The sequence below is a fragment of the Cucurbita maxima genome, unplaced genomic scaffold (assembly GCF_002738345.1).
Source record: "Cucurbita maxima cultivar Rimu unplaced genomic scaffold, Cmax_1.0 Cma_Scf00048, whole genome shotgun sequence".
NCBI lineage: Eukaryota > Viridiplantae > Streptophyta > Magnoliopsida > Cucurbitales > Cucurbitaceae > Cucurbita > Cucurbita maxima.
Window position 1 is genome coordinate 459,371 of NW_019272064.1, and position 20,203 is coordinate 479,573.

The 20,203-nt window shown below is 37.5% G+C and overlaps 4 protein-coding genes across 5 annotated transcripts; 2 read left to right on the forward strand and 2 right to left on the reverse strand.

Annotated features, from left to right (window-relative positions):
- Positions 1-489: 489 nt before the first annotated feature.
- LOC111470947 (40S ribosomal protein S16-like) lies at positions 490-1,262 on the reverse strand. Its single transcript, XM_023116607.1, has one exon. The coding sequence runs from the start codon at positions 1,169-1,171 to the stop codon at positions 737-739; it is 435 nt and encodes a 144-aa protein (XP_022972375.1). The 5' UTR covers positions 1,172-1,262; the 3' UTR covers positions 490-736.
- A 2,058-nt stretch (positions 1,263-3,320) lies between these two features.
- On the forward strand, positions 3,321-7,036 carry LOC111471038 (O-acyltransferase WSD1-like). The gene is made up of 6 exons (XM_023116723.1): positions 3,321-4,313; positions 5,965-6,037; positions 6,181-6,248; positions 6,337-6,549; positions 6,640-6,777; positions 6,857-7,036. The coding sequence occupies exons 1-6, from the start codon at positions 3,567-3,569 to the stop codon at positions 7,010-7,012; spliced, it is 1,395 nt and encodes a 464-aa protein (XP_022972491.1). The 5' UTR covers positions 3,321-3,566; the 3' UTR covers positions 7,013-7,036.
- A 550-nt stretch (positions 7,037-7,586) lies between these two features.
- LOC111471036 (probable E3 ubiquitin ligase SUD1) lies at positions 7,587-12,895 on the forward strand. The gene is made up of 9 exons (XM_023116720.1): positions 7,587-8,053; positions 8,696-9,385; positions 9,628-10,395; positions 10,488-10,699; positions 10,809-11,171; positions 11,417-11,577; positions 11,670-11,833; positions 11,953-12,099; positions 12,202-12,895. Exons 1-9 carry the CDS (start codon positions 7,739-7,741, stop codon positions 12,688-12,690), a joined length of 3,309 nt encoding a protein of 1,102 aa, XP_022972488.1. The 5' UTR covers positions 7,587-7,738; the 3' UTR covers positions 12,691-12,895.
- A 634-nt stretch (positions 12,896-13,529) lies between these two features.
- Positions 13,530-17,433, reverse strand: LOC111471037 (polyadenylate-binding protein 2-like). Of its 2 annotated transcripts, XM_023116722.1 has the most exons (10): positions 17,233-17,433; positions 16,757-17,153; positions 16,149-16,267; positions 15,406-16,062; positions 15,250-15,327; positions 15,042-15,131; positions 14,768-14,908; positions 14,450-14,623; positions 14,150-14,353; positions 13,530-13,915 (listed from the first exon to the last, which is right to left on the reverse strand). In XM_023116722.1, exons 2-10 carry the CDS (start codon positions 17,001-17,003, stop codon positions 13,673-13,675), a joined length of 1,953 nt encoding a protein of 650 aa, XP_022972490.1. In that variant the 5' UTR covers positions 17,004-17,153; positions 17,233-17,433; the 3' UTR covers positions 13,530-13,672. The 2 variants fall into 2 exon arrangements, with proteins under 2 accessions (XP_022972490.1, XP_022972489.1); XM_023116721.1 differs by having other exon boundaries at positions 16,757-17,433.
- Between the last annotated feature and the right edge of the window lie 2,770 nt (positions 17,434-20,203).

The following is a 20,203-nucleotide window of genomic DNA, read 5'->3' on the forward strand; positions in this document are numbered from 1 at the left end:
ACTTTCGTAATTCTAGACGGGCACTGAATTATAAAATAACAAACCGACTATTTTCACCTAAACTCAATTCTACTTTAAATTCTTAATTTTGTAAACCTGTGCAAAGTTCGATTCAATGTAAGCAACTGCAAAAGAATTGGTAATAGATCATTGATTACTGAGTGTTCCTTGAGGATATAAGGACTAAATGACACTTCACAAATGGGACAGAGAGATAACCAAATTCACATACGAAAGAATCAATCTTGAAACAACACCATCAATCGGGCATAATGGCATTATCTTAATGAAAATAAATCAAAGGCAAACTTTCAAAAATCATAGCACGGGCAATAAAATGGAACAGAGATGTGCCATAAAATAACACAATTGAATGGTGTTCGTCAACCAAAACTAACAGCTAAGTCAAAGAACCGGACTACCTAATTCAACAAGGATTGGCAAAAAAATGAGAAAATGAGAACTAGGAATCATTGGGTATGGCAGAGCTTAGAAAGAAAAGAAATGCCATTCATTCATACTGCTCCAGCCTTCCAATTAACTAATAGCATTCCAATGCCGAATAATATAATAGCAAAAGAGTCTAAACCATTAAGACAAAATCTAATTAATGAGAGAACAGATAGAAGGGTTGAACACAAAAAAGGCTTGTAAATTCAAAAGCATAAAAAAAAAAAAAAAAGAACCGAAACAAAAAACCAGCATCACGAAGTCTATTCCAAAATGCATATTCAATTCAACGGTAAGATTTTTGGAACCTCGCACGAGCTCCACGACCACCAAACTTCTTGGGCTCGCAGCGTCGGGGATCAGCGACGAGCAAAGTCCTGTCGTACCTGACCAGGATGTCCTTGATTTCCTTCTTGCTCTGCTCATCCACATACTTCTGGTAGAACGCGACCAAGGCCTTCGCAATGCTCTGACGGATGGCGTAAATCTGCGACGTGTGACCTCCACCCTTCACTCTGATACGCATATCGACTCCAGAAAACCTGTGTCGTCCGAGGAGGAGGATAGGCTCATAAGCCTTAAAACGGAGGATCTCCGGCTCCACGAGTTCAATCGGGCATCCATTGATCTTAATCAAACCCCTACCACGCTTGCAGTAGGTCACTGCCACCGCCGTCTTTTTCCGGCCGAAACACTGAACCGACTCAATCGGAGCAGCCATGTTTTCCGAGTTCAGATGGTTTACCTGGTTCGCCTCCTGCTACAAACCCTAGAGCTCTGAGAGAGAGGAAATTCTAAGAGTGGGCAATGAAAATCGAAGCGGAAAATTTATATGAGAGATAAGAGTTAGGGTTTTTAGGATGCGACGTTATCGGGCCAAAAAACGCACCGATTTACCTTTTATAATGGGCTTGGTTTTGAAATTGGGTCTGATAATATGTTGGGCTGAAATTTTGAATACCCGGCCCAATACGTCACCTACGGCCCATTTTACACTAAACAACCCTTTGGTAAATTTCAGAATACGTTGTGGGCCGGGCAGTCCAATAAGAATTTTTCTTTTGGTGATATTTAGTAATTATTAGGGAGCATGTGAAATAATAGTTTTCATTTAAACAATTTTGTATTAATTAATTATAATTAATTAATTTTATTATCTTGGTAAATAAAAATTAAATAGTAAATTAAAAATCAAATACAACTCCAAATAAAAATAAAAATAATGGCTAAATTAATAAATAAATAAATATTTTGCACAAAAATACTTTTAAACTCTAAAAAAAAATTGAAAAGTATTTTTAATTTTTTTTTAAATGAAAATACCCTATTCCTTTAATATTTATTTAAAATATACTCATAAAATTTTATGAGTAAAAGAAAAAATTTGGAGATAATCTATGAAATATCAATATAATACAGTAAAAATTATTTTGAATTAAAATTTGATAAATATTTTTTTAAATATAGGGAAGGGTAATTTTGAATTTTTTTAATGTCAAAAAATTTAGATATTTTAAAAATAAAATACCAACCATTTTTTAGATTTTTTTTTTTTTTCAATTTTTAAGGTTTTTTTTTTTTTTTTTTTTTAAGCTTAGAAATATCTTTTAAATAAAATATCCATAAATCCCTATCCATTTAATTTATTGCACCCACAGACCACGAAGTAGCTTAAGTGAACATTAAATTAAATGCTATAATTTATTTTTCGAATTTATCTCCAACAGTATAAGTTGTTGTTGTTAGGTGAGACTTGAGGGCAAATTTATGATGCTAGGAAAAAAAATATCAACCGTTAGATTTTTTTCCTATTATTATTTTATTTTCTTATTTTATTTTAGTACAAATTATATTGGTAAAACATTAAAAAATCATCGTTTAAATGAAAAATGAGGAAGGAAACAAAGATTTCTTCGTGTTAGTTAAAAGGGATCCCGAAAGTTATATTTCTCGTCTCCGTTCCCTCTGCCCGTTTAAATCTCCAACTATCATCTTCTCTAATCAATCGGCTCTGCATGTGGCAGTCATGGAGACTGCCCCTGCGGCGTCAAAGCCAGCAGGGTGGTGGAGAAGAAGATGAGTAGGGAAATTCATAAGCCATTGAAAAAAAGGAATCGAGGTTGTTAGATCGAAAGGGCTCTGACCACACTTATTTATAATAAATAAATTACAAGAATATGGAAAGAGTAATAAATAGAAATAACAAATAAATGTAAAGATACCTATGATAGGAAAGGATATTTGCCTTATAATAAAATATCAAATATAATATATACGATAAACTATAATTTAGTACTAAATATCCTTAACACTAGAGGCAAGTCAGATGTGTCGCAAACGATTGAACCGTGCAGGCAACGTGTGGTTGAACAAGCTTGGATTCCGCACAAGCGATGTTCAATTGGCGAAGACAAACCTCGCCTAAGGTCCGACAAAGCCACAAAGCTCAAGCGAAAAATATATATGGGGCTTAATTCCCCTTAAGGCTGGTCGTGAGCGTGTCAAGATCACAACGCCGTGCGGTAAGAAATGTAGGACCGTAATACTAGACCCCGAAAGTGGTGGATTGTGAGATCTCACATTAGTTAGAGAAAAGAACGAAACATTTTTTTCGTACTTTAAAAATCTCGAAAGAAAGCTAAAAAATGAAAGCTTAAAAAGGATAATATATTGATATATGTTACCGATACACATAAAACATAGAAACATCTCATCAATTAATGTCTAAATAAATATGATACTCATAATTATAACGTAATGGTCATAGGCGTAACGCTATTTTATATTATGTGACAATGCACACATTTATAAAATAAAGGAAAGTTTGGTTAAAAGGTATAATTAAATATAACTAAAAATAATATGAGGTGAGGACAGCGTTTCCTCTCCCCAGCATGCGTCTTCGCCTTTCCTTTCTTATGCCTGTCTGCATCCACTCTTCTTCTGTTCTGCTCTGACGCTGACATCTCGCAGCGCTAAGAATCGTCCACTTCCTCGAATCATTTCTCTGTCTCCACGAATTGTCATTTTCCACGAAGATGAACTGATGAACTGCCTTCTTCATCTTCGATTCGAGTAGAGCCTCTCCGATTCTTTGTGGTTTTGCATCGTATAGGATGGATTCGTCCACGTTCGAGACGGATGAACCACTGACGCCGGCCGGACGACTCTTTCTCCGTCCTGAAATTAACCAGATTATTCACTGCGTTATCGGAGTGCGGGACTCGATTGATGTCGATTCGGTTAAATCTCAAATCGCTGGTTCCGTAATGGTTCAGCATCCTAGGTTTTCGAGTCTTCTTGTTCGTGACCGGAATGGAGTTGAGTACTGGCGGAGGACTTCTATTGAAGTCGACCGTCACGTCATTGTTGTTGCTGAACCTGTATTGGACGATGGAGCCAGCGATGAGAAGGCGGTGAATGAGTATTTGGCTGATTTAGCGATTAATTCGTCGATGGATGCCGATAAGCCTCTTTGGGAGATCCACTTGCTTTTGGCGCACAAGTGCGCGATCTTCCGAATCCACCACGCGCTTGGCGACGGGATCTCGTTGATGTCGATGTTCTTGACGTGTTGCCGACGGGCAGACGATCCGAATGCTCTGCCGACGATCGTTTTGGATTCGAGGCCAGCGAGGAAAACCAGGCGGTGGAGGTGGGCGGAGGAAATTCCGAAAATGTTGTTGGCGGTGTGGTTTAACTTCCTATTTGTGGCGGAGTTTATACTTAGGGCTCTGTGGGTTTCTGACCGGAAATCGCCGATCTCCGGCGGGGATGGGGTGGAGCTCTGGCCGAGGAAAATGGCGACGGCGAAATTCGCGGTGGAGGATATGAAAGCGGTGAAGAAAGCGGTTGCCAACGTGGTAAGTTGGACTTCTCAAAACTAATTGAACTGTGGCTTTTAGCGTGACTTTCCTCTAAATTAGTTTTGTGGTTTGTTATGTTTAAGAGTTTCAAATCTGATGCTGAAAAGTTTATAAAAAAAAAATTCAAATGTCCACGTGTACAGAAATACCCATAAAATACGAATATTTTTTAAAAATATATAAATATAAAATACTTATTTAAAGTTTTTAAAATAACAAATAAACTTTTTTTTGTCATTTGAACTAAATTTAATTTAATGTAGGATAAATTTTATTTTTTATTTATGTATCAACTTTATTGTTCTAATTTGGTATTTGATTTAATTGTGTGGTATGTATGTAGGTAGGTGTATATCTATATCTTTATAGGTGATTGTATATATCTATGTCTGTCTAGGATTGTTGAGAGGGAGTTACATGTTGGTTTAATTTAGGGAATGATTATGGGTTTATAAATAAAGAACACATCTCCATTAGTATGAGATCTTTTGGGGAAGCCCACAACAAGACTAAAAGAAATTATGTTCAAAGTGGACAATATCATGTCATTGTGGAGAGTCGTGATTCCTAACATAGTATCAGTTGTGATATATACATATATCTTCATAGTTCAATGTATATATTTATGTTTGTTTATATATATAGAGAGATATTTTGTTGAAGATTGTTGGGAGGGAGTCCATGGGCTAATTTAGAAAATGAACACATATCTCCATTAGTAAGAGGTCTTTTGTAGAAGCTTAAAGCAAAATCATGAGAGGTTAGGCTCAAAGTGGACCATGTCATACAATTGTGGAGTGTCGTGATTACTAGTCTTGATATTTTATATTTATTTCATAGTTGAATTTTGCAAATTGGGTAGAACACAACCTTTTTTAGTTCGAGTGCTTTTATAGGTTTTGATTCTTGTAGTTTTGGGAAATGGGCCTACCCTACCTAATTGAAACTTTGTTGTTCTAATTTGGTTTTGATTTAATTGTGTGGTGAATATTATATATATATACATGTTTGTCTGACTATATGTGTGCATGTTGAACTAAAAAGCATAAATTTTTTTAGTTCAACTGAATGCTTTTATAGATTTTGATTCTGGCCGGAAACAAGTCTATCTAATTGAAACTTTGTTGTTCTCATTTGGATTTGATTTAATTTTGTGCTGAATAGATATCTATGTTTGTTTATATATATATAACCAATATTGGCCAGAAGCAAAAAAATGATAGTACAATTATGGATGAAAATGATAGCCAGCTAAACCTTTCACTTAACATGTTTGGGTTCAGAAAATTAATCAACCCAACCCGAAATTTTGTCTAATAAACCCTAAACCCGAACCAATTCTATTTGGGTTTAGAAAATTAACTCAATTCAACTGTAAATGTCAATCCAACCCAACCTCTATAATTCAGTTTGGTTGTCCGGTTCAATGAACACTCTTATTTAACATTTTTTTTCTTATTTTTATTTATAAAAAAGGAAAAAAGACAGAAGATAAGCAAGACAACATATGTGTGTTCATAAAAGGACCAAATATAAAATTTCTTTAACTATCACTCATTTTGGTTTTTTATAACTACGCTCATTTATATTTAAGTAAATAAGTTGATAAAAGGAAATTGCATATAAGGAGTTGAAGTTGTGGTTGCAGACAATGAATGATGTTCTTTTCAGCGTGATCGGAGCAGGCTTATCGAGGTACTTGGAGCATAGGCAACCCAAGGGTAAGTTTCTCTGTGTCCTTCAAACTCCACAATTTGGCTCTAACTATTTAAACTCCACTATAATCATTAGTCTCTGAGGTTATAAAATATGGTTGCAATGATTAATTATCATCAAATACATTTGGGCAACTTTTACCTTTTAGGTTTGAAAGAAGGGCTTCAGTTAACCGGAGTAGCTATGGTTAACCTTAGAGAACAACGGGGATTACAGGTTATCTAAAATATTTGTTAAAACTTCTTTCTAGGAAGATTTTCTATCCTTTCATAATTGTTAACTTGTTATAATGTATTTGGTGTAGGAATTAACTCAAATGATGAAAGGAAATAGGGGATTTGGATGGGGTAATAAGTTAGGGATTCTTCTCCTTCCCGTGAACTACGAGAAGAAAACACTTGATCCTCTTCAATGTGTCGTGAGAACAAAGAAGATGCTTGACCGAAAAAAACGTAGTTTTGAAGCTCATTTTTCGTATGGAGTTGGCAAGCTCATAATGTCATATTTGGGACCAAAAGTATGATCATACGGATTAACTCAATGAAACTTAGATTTTTCGTTACTATTATTTTGAGATGTTTAATTAAATGTATACAAATTTTTGTAGGTAGCTTGCATCCTTAATTATAGGATTGTTTGCAATACAAGTTTCACCATCTCCAATGTGATTGGCCCAAGAGAAGAGATTACCATCGGAGGCAATCCCATTACATACATTAGAAGCACTTCAACAAGCTTGCCCCATGTACTAGCCCTTTATTTTGCTTGTTTTAATGAAAAAAGTGTCTTTGAAGGGCATAAAAACTCATTTCTTTTTTATGCAGACAATAACGATGCATATGGTGAGCTATGCTGGAAGAGCTGAAATGCAAATTCTAGTGGCCAAAGATATCATTCCCGATCCTGAATTTCTTGCTGAATGCCTTGAGAATGCCTTGCTCGAAATGAAAACAGCAGCGACAATATTCCAGACCAAATAGTGTATGATAGTTGACTATTGACTATATTTAATTTTGTATTAATCATTTCCTAAATGTTGGTGATTAATTATTTGATTTTGAAATCACGAGACTAATTTAATAAAATTATACATCTTAGGAGAATTTAATTTATTCACATATATATAGATATAGATTGAAACCAAAATGGCTTGTATTAACATACAATTAAATGGATATTATAAATAAAATTTAAAATGTTTTTTTTTTTTGGATAAAATAAATAATAATATGATTTAGTAAATAATACTATGCATACCGTAATTTTTATTAATTTTTATATTTTTTTTAGAATCATTTCAAATTAAAAAAAAAATAACAAAATTTAAAATTAGAAATTAAAAATTAAATGGTTTCAAAGTATAAGAACATCTAAAAAAAATTATATAATTAAAACAAAAATTTCCTCTGTCTCTTGGCTTTTGGTCTTGGGTCTGACCATCTAAACGACGTAGTTTTACTCAACCGACCTTGTCGGAAATTAAATAAGTGAAGCAGGGGTAAAAGGGTAATAAAACCCTTTATTATGAGGGCAAGATTGGAATAAAGCAACCTTCACTTCTTCGAGACTTTCTTCTTCTCCCTTTCGGCGAGGCCCTGCGGAATGCGGGGGAAGAAGTACGTCATCGGCTCCGACGACTTTTAAGCTGCCTTATTTCGGCGAATCGCGGTGGTCCTTCGTGCCTTCCTTTACACCGTCACCTAGCAATGGAGATTGCGCCGGTGGCCGCGTCTTCGATCGACAGAGATGCAGTCAACGATGCCGCCTCTGTTGATGCAGTTCAAGCATCGTCTACGTCGCCGGATTCTGTACCAGGAAAAGAGGCGAACTTGTCCACGTCTTTTCCCGGACCTAAGTATGACGATGATGAAGAGGAAGAGGACGTCTGCCGGATCTGTAGGAACCCTAGAGATGCGGATAATCCGCTAAGTTATCCCTGCGCTTGCAGCGGCAGCATCAAGTTTGTTCACCAGGATTGTCTCCTTCAATGGCTGAATCACAGCAACGCCCGTCAGTGCGAGGTTCGTTTTCTTTTCTTCATGCCTGTTTCTTGTTTGGTTAGTTATTGGATTCAGTGACGTTTTTTGGGAGAGTTTTAGGGACCTTTCGAATTATCTGTGTGGAGAGAAACATTTGGGACTTCTTATATGGGAGCGATATTGGGGATGACATTAACGAGTTACTGAATGCACTTGGAACAGATTTAGACCTGTGGAAATTCGACCTGAATCTCTTAAACAAAGTTATTTGATCGTGGGTGAAAGTTTGATTTGTGAACTGGTGCAATTTTACACACTTCGTTGACATATTATAGAAAGGATTTCGTTCTGTTTATAGATGGGTATATATGTTCTCCCAAAAGACTAAAAAAATTGTGCCCCTTTTATGGTTCATTTTCTGGAAAAATATGTGCTTAGTAGTTAGTGCTCCATTCGCTAGGACTTCTAAGATGAAAAATACATATGGAACTTTAATTGTTGTTTGATAATGTTTTTCCATAGAGTGATATGGGCTTGGTAGATAGCTGATTTTTGTGAGGTATTCATTTTTTCTTTTGCATATTTTGTATCATATTAACTGTTGTTCTCGGTTTATATAATTCAAGAATAAGTTTTATATCTGCCTTTCTCATGGCAGTTTACATATATTTTCACATGTGGCAGGTTTGCAAACATGCATTTTCCTTCTCCCCTGTTTATGCTGAGAATGCTCCATCAAGGCTACCTTTTCAGGAATTTATTTTTGGAATAGCAATGAAAGCTTGCCATGTCCTGCAATTCTTTTTACGTCTCAGTTTTGTGCTTTCTGTTTGGCTCCTCATCATACCTTTCATTACGTTTTGGATATGGCGGCTGGCTTTTGTGAGGAGTTTTGGGGAAGCCCAGAGATTATTCTTGAGTCACTTGTCTGCTACCGTTGTTCTTACTGATTGTCTTCATGGCTTCCTACTTTCTGCTAGCATTGTATTTATATTTCTTGGAGCTACCTCCTTGAGAGATTACTTCAGGCATTTACGGGAGCTTGGAGGTCCGGAGGGCGAGCGAGAAGATGATGCAGATAGAAATGGAGCTCGTGCTGTAAGAAGACCTCCGGGACAAGCTAATAGAAATTTTGCTGGTGATGCAAATGGTGAAGATGCGGGTGGAGGCCAAGTCCTTGCTGGAGCAGGTCAAATAATTAGGAGGAATGCGGAAAATGTTGCTGCTCGGTGGGAGATGCAAGCTGCTCGTCTTGAGGCTCATGTCGAACAGATTTTTGATGTGGATGATGCTGATGGTGCAGAAGATGTGCCTTTCGATGAGCTTGTTGGCATGCAGGGTCCTGTGTTTCATTTAGTTGAGAACGCATTTACAGTTAAGTGTGCTGCAGCATTTTTCTTTGGATCATTGGACCGTGAACGGTTATGTTTAAGTATTATTTCATATGTATATTTGTTCTCAATTCATGGTAACTACACGCGTATTGGTTTTTTTTGGAGGTGATATCTTGTCCTTCTCGTTCAGAGAAATTAAAACGTCATTCATTTCTCTCATATTTTTTCATTGACTTAAACATTATCGAGTTGTAATATCTAATTGGTTCCACTTCTTTGCAGGTTTTAGCCAGCAATATGATATTTCTTGGTGTTGTTATCTTTGTGCCCTTTACATTAGGTCGGATCATACTTCATTACATATCATGGCTTTTCTCTTCAGCCAGTGGTCCAGTTTTCTCGACGGTGATGCCACTTACGGAGTCAGCTCTCTCCTTGGCAAATATCACATTGAAAAATGCATTGACAGCTGTTGCAAATTTGTCATCAGATGGTAAAGAAAGTGGTCTACTTGATCAGGTTGCAGAAATGTTGAAAGTCAACTCCAGTACACTAAACAATGTCTCAAACAACATAACTGCTCCACTTTCGGTGGATCTTTTGGAACGGGCAGCTACTGGAACATCGAGGCTTTCTGATGTTACAACTCTTGCTGTAGGCTACATATTTATATTTTCTTTAGTTTTCTTTTATCTTGGGACTATTGCTTTGATTCGATATACTCGAGGAGAGCCTTTGACTATGGGAAGGTTGTATGGCATTGCATCTGTCGCCGAAGCCATCCCCTCTCTCCTTAGGCAGTTCATGGCAGCAATGAGGCATTTGATGACCATGGTTAAGGTTGCTTTCCTTTTGGTCATAGAACTTGGGGTATTTCCCTTGATGTGTGGTTGGTGGCTTGACATTTGTACTGTTCGGATGTTTGGAAAGTCAATGGCTCAGCGCGTTCAGTTCTTTTCAATTTCCCCTCTAGCAAGCTCATTGGTTCACTGGGCTGTTGGCATTGTATATATGCTACAAATAAGCATATTTGTCAATCTTCTTCGAGGGGTATTTATATCTTTCATTCTTCTAATTTTTGGTTATTTGTTCATCAATAATGGTTATGCCAGTTACTCATTGTCTTGTCAACAATTTTATAGGTTTTGCGCAGTGGAGTTTTGTATTTTCTTCGTGATCCAGCTGACCCAAATTATAATCCTTTTCGAGATTTAATTGATGATCCTATGCACAAGCATGCTCGCAGGGTTCTTCTATCTGTTGCAGTGTATGGAAGTTTAATTGTAATGCTGGTGTTCTTACCTGTCAAACTTGCTATGAGGATGGTGCCCTCTATTTTTCCTCTTGATATATCGTAAGATTATTGTAATACTTGAGCAATGCTTATTTGTAAGCTGCAGTTTTACGTAATAACTTGGAATCTGTTGGCAGTTATCTTATTTTCATGACCATTTTCGTGGCAGGGTATCGGACCCCTTCACAGAGATTCCAGCTGACATGCTTCTCTTTCAAATCTGCATTCCTTTTGCTATTGAGCATTTTAAATTGAGAACAACAATCAAATCCCTTCTCCACTGCTGGTTTACTGTGGTTGGTTGGGCCCTTGGATTAACAGATTATTTACTTCCCAGAACTGAAGAAAACGTTGGCCAGGAAAATGGGAATGGAGAGCCTGGGTTGCAAGAAGAACTGCAGGTGGTACGTCTAGGTGCCCTGGAACAGGCTTTGGTGGCCCATGCCGCAGCTAACGAGCCAAACCAAGTTGTTCCTGCATCTGGGAACTTGACTAATGAGGAGTATGATAACGAAGAGCAGTCTGATTCAGAGTAAGTTCAAAGTTTTTTGCTCCAAGCATGAACATTATAATTGTAGGAGAGCTGGGCACTGTAATTGCAGTCTTGCTCATTTCTCTCTCTCCTGTTTGTTGCATGGGCTTTTCATTTCTACTTAAAACTATGGTGAATTCATTGTCATGATTTAGTTTACTTCTTTTGAACCATTTCTTGTGCTTGGTTATTATCAGCATGTTCGTATTTCTAAGAGTTAGTTATTAATCTTGTTTGGATTTTAGGAGGTATAGCTTCGCTCTCCGCATTGTCCTTTTATTGGTTGTGGCATGGATGACTCTTCTTGTCTTCAACTCAGCATTGATAGTGGTACCAACATCACTTGGACGGGCACTTTTCAACGCCATTCCGCTTCTTCCCATCACACATGGTATCAAGTGCAATGGTGCGATTACCTACCATTATTTTCCACGTTATGTTAATTACTAATCCTTTTAGGGGAAATTCTGACTTGTTGTATGTCTTTCCTTTACATAGATATGTATGCTTTTGTCATCGGGAGCTACGTTATTTGGACGGTGATTGCTGGTGCCAGATATTCCATTGAATATGTTAAAGCAAGGAGGGTGACTGTTTTATTGGGCCAGATATGGAAATGGTTTGCCATAGTCGTCAAGAGTTCTGCACTTCTGTCAATTTGGGTGAGATTGGCAGTAGTATACACACGGAAAATGCAGAAAAACATTACTTTTATATCAATTTTGCTTGAACTTGTAAGGATTTCTTGATTCCATGAATCTGACATACTTGTGGTTTTCAGATCTTTCTCATTCCAGTATTGATTGGCTTGTTATTTGAGCTTCTGGTCATTGTGCCTATGCGAGTTCCAGTGGATGAAAGCCCAGTTTTCCTCTTGTATCAGGACTGGGCATTGGGCTTAATTTTTCTTAAGATCTGGACCAGACTGGTAAGGACCCCCAAGAACACAGAACGATACATGAAAATTTATGTTCCGTCATTTTGATCCTACAAATATTGCATTACAATTCCACTTCCCCTTCTTGAACAGGTAATGTTAGATCATATGATACCTCTGGTGGATGATAGTTGGAGAGTGAAGTTTGAAAGAGTTAGAGAAGATGGCTTCTCCAGGCTGCAAGGATTCTGGGTTTTGCGGGAAATAGTTGTTCCAATCATAATGAAGCTACTGACAGCACTATGCGTACCGTATGTACTAGCTAGAGGAGTATTTCCCGTACTCGGCTACCCGCTGATTGTCAACTCAGCTGTTTATCGATTTGCTTGGATTGGATGTCTTTGTGTTAGCATGTTGTGTTTTTGTGCCAAGAGATTTCATGTATGGTTCACCAACCTTCACAATTCCATTCGCGATGATCGCTATCTCATCGGTCGCCGACTCCATAACTTCGGTGAAGACTCTGGAGAGAAGCAAAGAGATGTGGGGACTTCGTCCGAGACACAAGATGTTCTGTTGGGCAACGCCCATGCTGCAGCAGCTGGGGAAGGATTGCGGCAGAGACATGTTGTTGCTAACTGATACAATGTATATTTATTTCAATGTCTCGGCTGTGTCAGATGGTTTTGTGGCCCCAAATTGGGCTATAGTCAGTTTTTTGGTATGTGCATATGCTCTCTCTCTTAAGATCCACACATTTCCATTCATTTTCGCCTTTCTAGCTACACGATGTTATGTCTATGAAATTTCGAATACCGGGCTTTCTATGATTTATGAGGGAGTGAAAGATGTAAATCTTTTAGAAAAGGCATATATATTTTATGTTACAAACTATGCAATTAAATTTTTAAGATGGTAACCGTTCAATTTAAAATAGTAACTGTTCAATTGTAACAGTTTAAGCTCAACTTACCGCTATCAGATATTGTCTATTTTGATTCGTTACATATTATCATCAGTTTTACAATTAAAAACGTGTCCAAACACTTGCTTGGAGGGAGAGGTCAAAAGCTAACAAATATTGCCATTTTTGGGAGAGGTCAAAAGCTAGCAAATAGTCTGCTTAGAACCCATTACATATCATTGTTAGCATTGAAGGAATGCTCCAAAAGAAGTCCAAAAAGAACAATAACTAGGACCTATAAGTTACGGGCCCACACGCTTGGGCCGTTACAAAGATAGAGCTCTTCAAGTCTGACCATAATCTAAACTTAATATTTCTTTCATTTGATGAAATTATTAATTTAAAGACTATATGACTCAGTCAACAACTTACACATAATATTACAATCATAAGAGTAAGATTTGAAACATTCAATTCAACCGAAACTCATAAAAGGTAAGTTTGAACTACCATAGCGCATTTGAAGTGTTAATGAAAGCAACATGTTTCATCATATCAAAACTTAGCAGAGCATAGGTTCCACAATCATTGCCAGCAGTAATAGAAATCACTCGGTTCGAACAAAAGTAGTTGGAACTTCCCATCTCAAAGTCAATAATAAAAGCACCAAGTAGAAGAAAGGTTTGCAGCTCATTAAAAAACACAAGGGCAACATTCAGTTTAGGAATCAAGGTTGTCAGTCAGAGATAATGAAGCCAACTGATCAGCAGCTGCATTGCCCGTCTGCTGAGAAACACTTCTTAAAACCTCCATGGCCTCGGCAACCTTCGCCTTCAGAGCTTCCGGTGACTCGAGCAAGTGCAGAACCTCAGTTTGGTCCATTTCCAATAGCATGCCTGTTACCTTGGCCGCATTATCAGGCTCTAGCTGTTCCACAAGTGGATAAAGGTTTTCCCCAAGCATCTGGAAACCAACCAGACCAAGGATGTTATGACATGAAACACAACAGAGACCAGCCAACAGGATCAGAAAGTGGCGAAGTTATATAATTTTCATCTTAGACCCATATCTGGTAGTTTCTACGTTCATGTGTTTAGTAGCGAGTGCATTGAAAGCAAAATTACCACCCCAACAAAGTATATCATCATTCAAGATTTAAGGGGGAAAATCACTGACGAATTGGATCTAAAACCCTACCGTTCTCTGCTGGTCTGGAGTTGCATTTGCAAGGGCAGAAGCCAAAGCGCCAACAGGAACTGGTTGAGGGTGGACAGCATCCCGCGGCGGCATTCCACCCATCTCATATGGAACAGAGAACATACCTCCAGCAACACCAGGCATGGGAAGATCAGGCAGTCCACGCCCAGGAGGATAACGGTAGACACGTCCTCTTGGTAGCATCTTGTAGGTAAACAAACATTCGCCATTAGTGAATTGATTAGAACAAGCAATCATGGTCAAAAAGGGAAAAAAGAAGGCAGAAAAAACAACACCAACCTGCTGCTGCATCATTGGAACAGGCTGCTGGGATTGCTGAATAGCACCAGCTCGCCTTCCACCAGATCTTTGCCCTTGCTGGCCCTGCTGAACCATTGGAACAAAGAAATTTGGCATCGGACCTCCACCAGGCCTCATTCCAGGCATGAGTTGCTGCTGATAACCAAATCCAGGCTGAAAGAATTCAAAGAATGATTAATATGCAGTCACAATTTACAACCCCTTCAACTGAACAAGACATATGACGAAGAACATAATAGTTTTAATGCAAAACACAACGATCTAGGTTTCTTTTTGGAGGAAAAAAAAATAAGTTACCTGTGATGAAATAATAGTAGGTGGAGCTTGTCCGTAAAATATTTGTTGTCCAATACCTGGACCACCTGGAGGATACATTGGCATGCCACGAGGAGCAACTGAAGATGCCATTGCCATTGGCTGCATTTGGGAAAACTGTGCCTGAGGATGCACATAGATAAAATACGGACGATGTCAGCGGATAAATAAACATAGGCAGACGTCTTAATGTTGAAAAATGAAAAAGAACGGCACTATTTCACACTTGAAAACAAAATAATTGGTACAGACATACCTGCAACCTAGCTCTTCTGTCTTCCTTCCTCTGTGCAAGTGCAACATAAAGAGGTTTGCTCACAATCATTCTTCCATTCATCTCTCCAAGCTATCAGATGACAGAAATAGATAAGAAGAATTTCGTGGATAATTAACAGTGATGCGACAGTCATCCATATATCAAGAATAATCTAAACAATCTTCTTGTGCACAATAATGTAACTCACAGCTCTAGAAGCCTCTTCAGGAGTTGAGAACGCAACAAAGCCAGACCCTCTACTCAGTCCATTGGGATCACGCATAACCTGCAGGTACGAAAAGGATCAAGTCATTTCATAAAGTCAACTGGAGGATTAAAGACTATAAAACATAGTCCTTACAACCTTGCATGAGGTAATGGTTCCAAATGCAGAGAATAACTCCTTCAGTTTATCATCGTCAATGGTATCATCTAAATTCTTAACATATAAGTTTGCACCTTGATACTTGTCAGCAGCTTCTTTTACACTCTGCTCAAATCGATTCTTTAGTTCAACTTCCCTTTCAGATTTCTTCTGGGCTTTTCCAACATACCACTCTTTCCCATCAACCTTGTTTCCATTGAGAGCATCAACAGATCTAGCAGCATCGTCCGCATTTTCAAAGTTCACAAAGCCAAAGCATTTTGATTTTCCTTCCCCATCCCTCATGACCACAACGCTGGTAATTGGTCCAAACTCCCCAAACATATTCCTCAAATCTTCTTCAGATGTAGTTTCTGCTAAATTCTTAACAAAAACATTGTTAAATTTTGTTTTCTCACTGACACTTTCTCTTTCTTGCTTGCGAAGGAAAGGTCCCACGAACACCTGCTTGTCGTTGAGCAGCATACCATTCAACTTCTCTATAGCTTTTAAGGCAGCTTCCTCAGTATCAAATTGTACGAAACCAAAGCCTTTAGACTGCCCAGACGAATCTGTAGCAACCTTGCAGGAGAGAATGTTTCCAAATGCAGAGAATGTATCGTGCAACGCTTTGTGATCAATTGCCTTGTCCAAGTTCTATCATTTAAGAGTAGCATGTCGTCAAAACATCTAGCAACCATGCCATTGAGACAAGAAAACAAAGATCTTGCTACAGTACTTACCTTGATAAAAATATTTCCAGACCCACTCTTCCGCATGCTAGGGTCGCGATGCGAATACATGACTCTAATAGGATTCCCATTCAAAGGGGTGAAGTTTAGCACATCCAATGCCCTCGAAGCTGACATGAAGTCGAGGAGGAAAGAATGAGAAAATGATAAAATAAGACGTAATTCTTCAAATGGATACAACAGAAAACAAAACCAAGCAGAAGTTAAGAACGTGATAATATTGATTCCCCAAATAAACAAAAAAAACTTCTATTCCTTCAGCACGCAACATTACAATCAAGATTCAACCACCGTAGATCGTGCAAACTACCAAGAATCCTACAGCATCGAGAACATGAAATTAAAGACTATTTTCGAATTGTTTCCTTACATATGAATATAATTAAGACATCAACAAGCCAAGAAAAGCAGACATGCCGTGTTCTTCTCAAAATGAAGCAAGCAACAAGATGTCATAATTCGTAAAACGTGGAGGGGGCTGTACGAAAAAGACTCCATAACGAGACAGAACTGGAACAAAGACCCAATATGGCAACACATATATTCAAGGACAGAACGAACAACAATTAGGCAATACAGATATTAAGGCCATGACTAACCATCCACTGGGTTGCTGTAATTGACATAGCCATAACCAAGCGATCGACGGGTCGTCAAATCCCTGCAAACCCTAACAGAAACCACCTGCCCCACCTGATTAAAAAGATCATAAAGCTGGGAGTCGGTGACGTTCACGTCAAGATCTCCAACATACAACGACGTCGTCACATGCTGATTTCCGCCTCCATTGGCAGCCGGGTCGGCGCCGGAGTTGGGAACTTGAGGTTGAGGTGGAACCTGAGCCATTCTGAGAAAACTTTTTCTTTTCTTTTCTTGTTTATCAAAATTTTTTTAGATTTTTTTGATCATTGACTCGCTTCCCTCTCCTCTATTATTCAGAATCGAGCAGTAACACCAATATTAAAGGAAAAAATGCAAGAACGGAGGTGGATAATCCTACAGGACAAGGAAAAGAAATTGATTTTGTAAGAAGAAGAACAATGTTTTTGTAAGAATTTTCGTGGGGGTAAAATACCTAACAACAACAACAACAAGAAGAGTTTGTTTTTGGGGTTTGTTGCGAAGGCGAAATGATAGTGGAGGAGAGGGAAGGTTAAAGAAGGGATAGATGGTCGGAGTCCGCGATCCGACGGCGAAGAACAAGACCGAGATTGGTATCAGAGGGTTCCGATTTGGAGGGCAGCTGAAACTGCACTGAAGAATGGAAAATAGATTTCGATGCTTCTGCGCATTATATACCTCCGGTCCCTTTCCGTAAAAACCCTAAATCGGCGTCTTCATTTTCAAGCTCATCGCCACCGTACATCGTTTTTCTTTTTTTCTTTTGGTTTTTTCAATTCATCGGGCCGGCTCACCCCGGTCCAACTCTAAAAAACCTGAAACTCCAACCCCCAAATTCAGCGGCCTGTTTGGACCTGAATTGACTAATTAGATTCTAATAAATTAAATTCTAAACATTTAAATTTATTACATTCTAATAAATGTAATAATAAATCTAATAATATTTCATAAAAATATATATATATTTACATAATTACTAAAAACTTAAATTTTAATATTACAATACACTTTTTCTTACTTAAAAAATATATTTATTTTTTGATTAAATAAATAAATAAACAAGAAATGAATAATTCTATCTCAATTTTGATATTTATATCTATATATATTATAACAAATAAAAAAGAGGTCCATATCGGTCATGATCCTGATTCTCATAAGTAACGTTGCATTTCAATCATGATCCTAATTTCCAACAACATGGCCTACGTCTCGGGATGACATCCTAAGTTCAGAGACGGCTTCGACCATCGTAGCTTGCATAGACGTGTCTATCAAGAATCGTCCAATGTGTCAATCTGACACTGTTCTCGAAAAATTCAATCAAAATAAATCGCTTGAGACCCCATTGCAATGCTTGCCCACACTGTGACACATATGTGCCACCTGATAACCCACTTGAGCCATTGGGCCCACCAGTGTTGGAGAGATGACACCATGTCTCTCTCATACTACATTATAAGACATTTTTTGTGTGGCAGGAGTAGACATGATTTGGGCGAATGGTCATACAGTCTCGTGGAACATTCATACAGTGTCCAATTGACACCAAACTTGACGAGCTTCCATCTTTCATATGGACGGACTTAACTCAAGAGTCGCATGCCCAAACTCTTTCAAGAACCTCAACTTTCGATGTTGAGGCCCAAGACCCTACCCAACCCTCATCAAGCCTATCTTTGACCTTCTTGTCTACTTGTTGCCTCCATCTTGCTTGTACCTTATATTGGCTTCAATGCACATTTTTCTTGGTGATACATCGTCCTCCTCGATTGCATTATGACACTTATCTATCTTGACCCTCACTAGACCAAATGGGCACCACTTGACCGTCTCCACCTTATCTAAATACATGTGAGGGTCACAACCTATTCTCTTTTTAGTATGCTCGTGATATTTTTCCCTCATTTAAACTAATCATCACTCTCGATAATTTTTTCGATGACACAATTGCCCCCATGGATCATGACAAATACCACTATGATTCATAATATTTATTTTAAAGTTTTTTCCATTGATGGTTCTTTTACTTGATTATCTCAAAGCTTCTTATATATTTAAACATATATAAAATAACAATTTTTTGTCTTCTTCCTCTTTTTTAATTCTTTTTTATCTCAAAGCTTTTATAAGAATATTAGAATGAATTCTACGATAAAGAATATGATTCTTCTCATAAGTTTTATGAAATTATATTATATATTTAAAAATCATAAATGTGAAAATAATTAACAATTTTATTTATTTTTACGTGTATATTTTAAAATTTTATAACAAAATGTTAAATGTATTTTTTTATATATATCAACGATAAACCAACGGCAAATACTATTTTTAAGGCCTCCACAACTGGGCCGAGTTGACCTAAAATTCAGGCCCAATGGGTTTAAATGAGTGACCCAATCTCTAGAAATTAGGCCTATGGCCCAACACATGAACTTGGGTTGAGGTGGACGGACTTCAGCATGGCCCATGACAATTATTTATTTATATATATATTTTTTTGTAGTCTATTGACTTTTAAAAAAAAATTCATTAATTTAATTTAATAAATAAATTTATATTTACTTTTTTAGAATATTGTACGATTTTTTAGAGAAAAAAAATTGGGAATTGTTTCTATTAAAACCAAAAAGTAATATTATTATTAATTTGAAAGAAATTATTATTTTTAAGTGATTTTGATTTATATTAAAATTTAATTGTCTTAATCATAAGCTCTCGTGGCTTTGCTTTAGATTTCTGTAAAAGACCTCATACCAAATGAAGATCTATTCCTTAGTTATAAATGTACGATCAACTTCTAAATTAGCCAATGTGTGACTCCCTCTCAACAATCCTCGACAATCTTCCCTTCGAACAAAGTACAACATAGAGCTTCCCTTGAGGTCTATGGAGCCCTCGAACAGCCTCCCCTTAATTAAGGCTCGACTTCTTTCTCTAGCGACATCGAACAAAGTACACACTTTATTCGACACTTAGTCACTTTTAACTTTGCTTTCATAGCTAAGTTTAGGGCATACATAGTAATATGAAATTCCATGTCCCTTAGAGCCTAATCTAACTTTTATCACGATAGTCTAATCTTAAGTTTTATCCCTAATATCCTTTACAACCTCATCTTAACTTTGGGGGATCTCGTCAAAGGTAAAGTTGTGGAGAAGGCGATAAGGAGAATAATGGAGGGGGAAGAAGCAGAGGAGATGAGAAATAGAGTTAGAGAACTGAGAGAGACAGCGAGGAGAGTCGTTGCTGAAAATGGATGGATCGTCTTATTCCGATTTATATGCTTTGTAAAGAAATTGAATTCGTTGGCGTTTTAAAGTTTATTTAGTTTGCTTATAACTCCAAATTTTGAGGTTAGAGCTCGGGATCCTACTTCACCCTTGTCAAGCTTACCTTTGATCTTGTTGTTCGCTTGTTTT

Bases quoted from the DNA above. Each gene is read 5' to 3' on its own strand.
- LOC111470947 (XM_023116607.1), bottom strand. From the start codon at position 1,171: ATGGCTGCTCCGATTGAGTCGGTTCAGTGTTTCGGCCGGAAAAAGACG.
- LOC111471038 (XM_023116723.1), top strand. From the start codon at position 3,567: ATGGATTCGTCCACGTTCGAGACGGATGAACCACTGACGCCGGCCGGA. The intron at 6,249-6,336 runs GTTATCTAAAAT...TATTTGGTGTAG, and splicing joins GAGAACAACGGGGATTACAG to GAATTAACTCAAATGATGAA. The intron at 6,778-6,856 runs GTACTAGCCCTT...TTTTTTATGCAG, and splicing joins CTTCAACAAGCTTGCCCCAT to ACAATAACGATGCATATGGT.
- LOC111471036 (XM_023116720.1), top strand. From the start codon at position 7,739: ATGGAGATTGCGCCGGTGGCCGCGTCTTCGATCGACAGAGATGCAGTC. The intron at 8,054-8,695 runs GTTCGTTTTCTT...CACATGTGGCAG, and splicing joins GCAACGCCCGTCAGTGCGAG to GTTTGCAAACATGCATTTTC. The intron at 10,396-10,487 runs GTATTTATATCT...ACAATTTTATAG, and splicing joins TTGTCAATCTTCTTCGAGGG to GTTTTGCGCAGTGGAGTTTT.
- LOC111471037 (XM_023116722.1), bottom strand. From the start codon at position 17,003: ATGGCTCAGGTTCCACCTCAACCTCAAGTTCCCAACTCCGGCGCCGAC. The intron at 14,909-15,041 runs GTATGTCTGTAC...GTGCATCCTCAG, and splicing joins ACAGAAGAGCTAGGTTGCAG to GCACAGTTTTCCCAAATGCA. The intron at 14,354-14,449 runs GTTGGTGTTGTT...TTTACCTACAAG, and splicing joins TTCCAATGATGCAGCAGCAG to ATGCTACCAAGAGGACGTGT.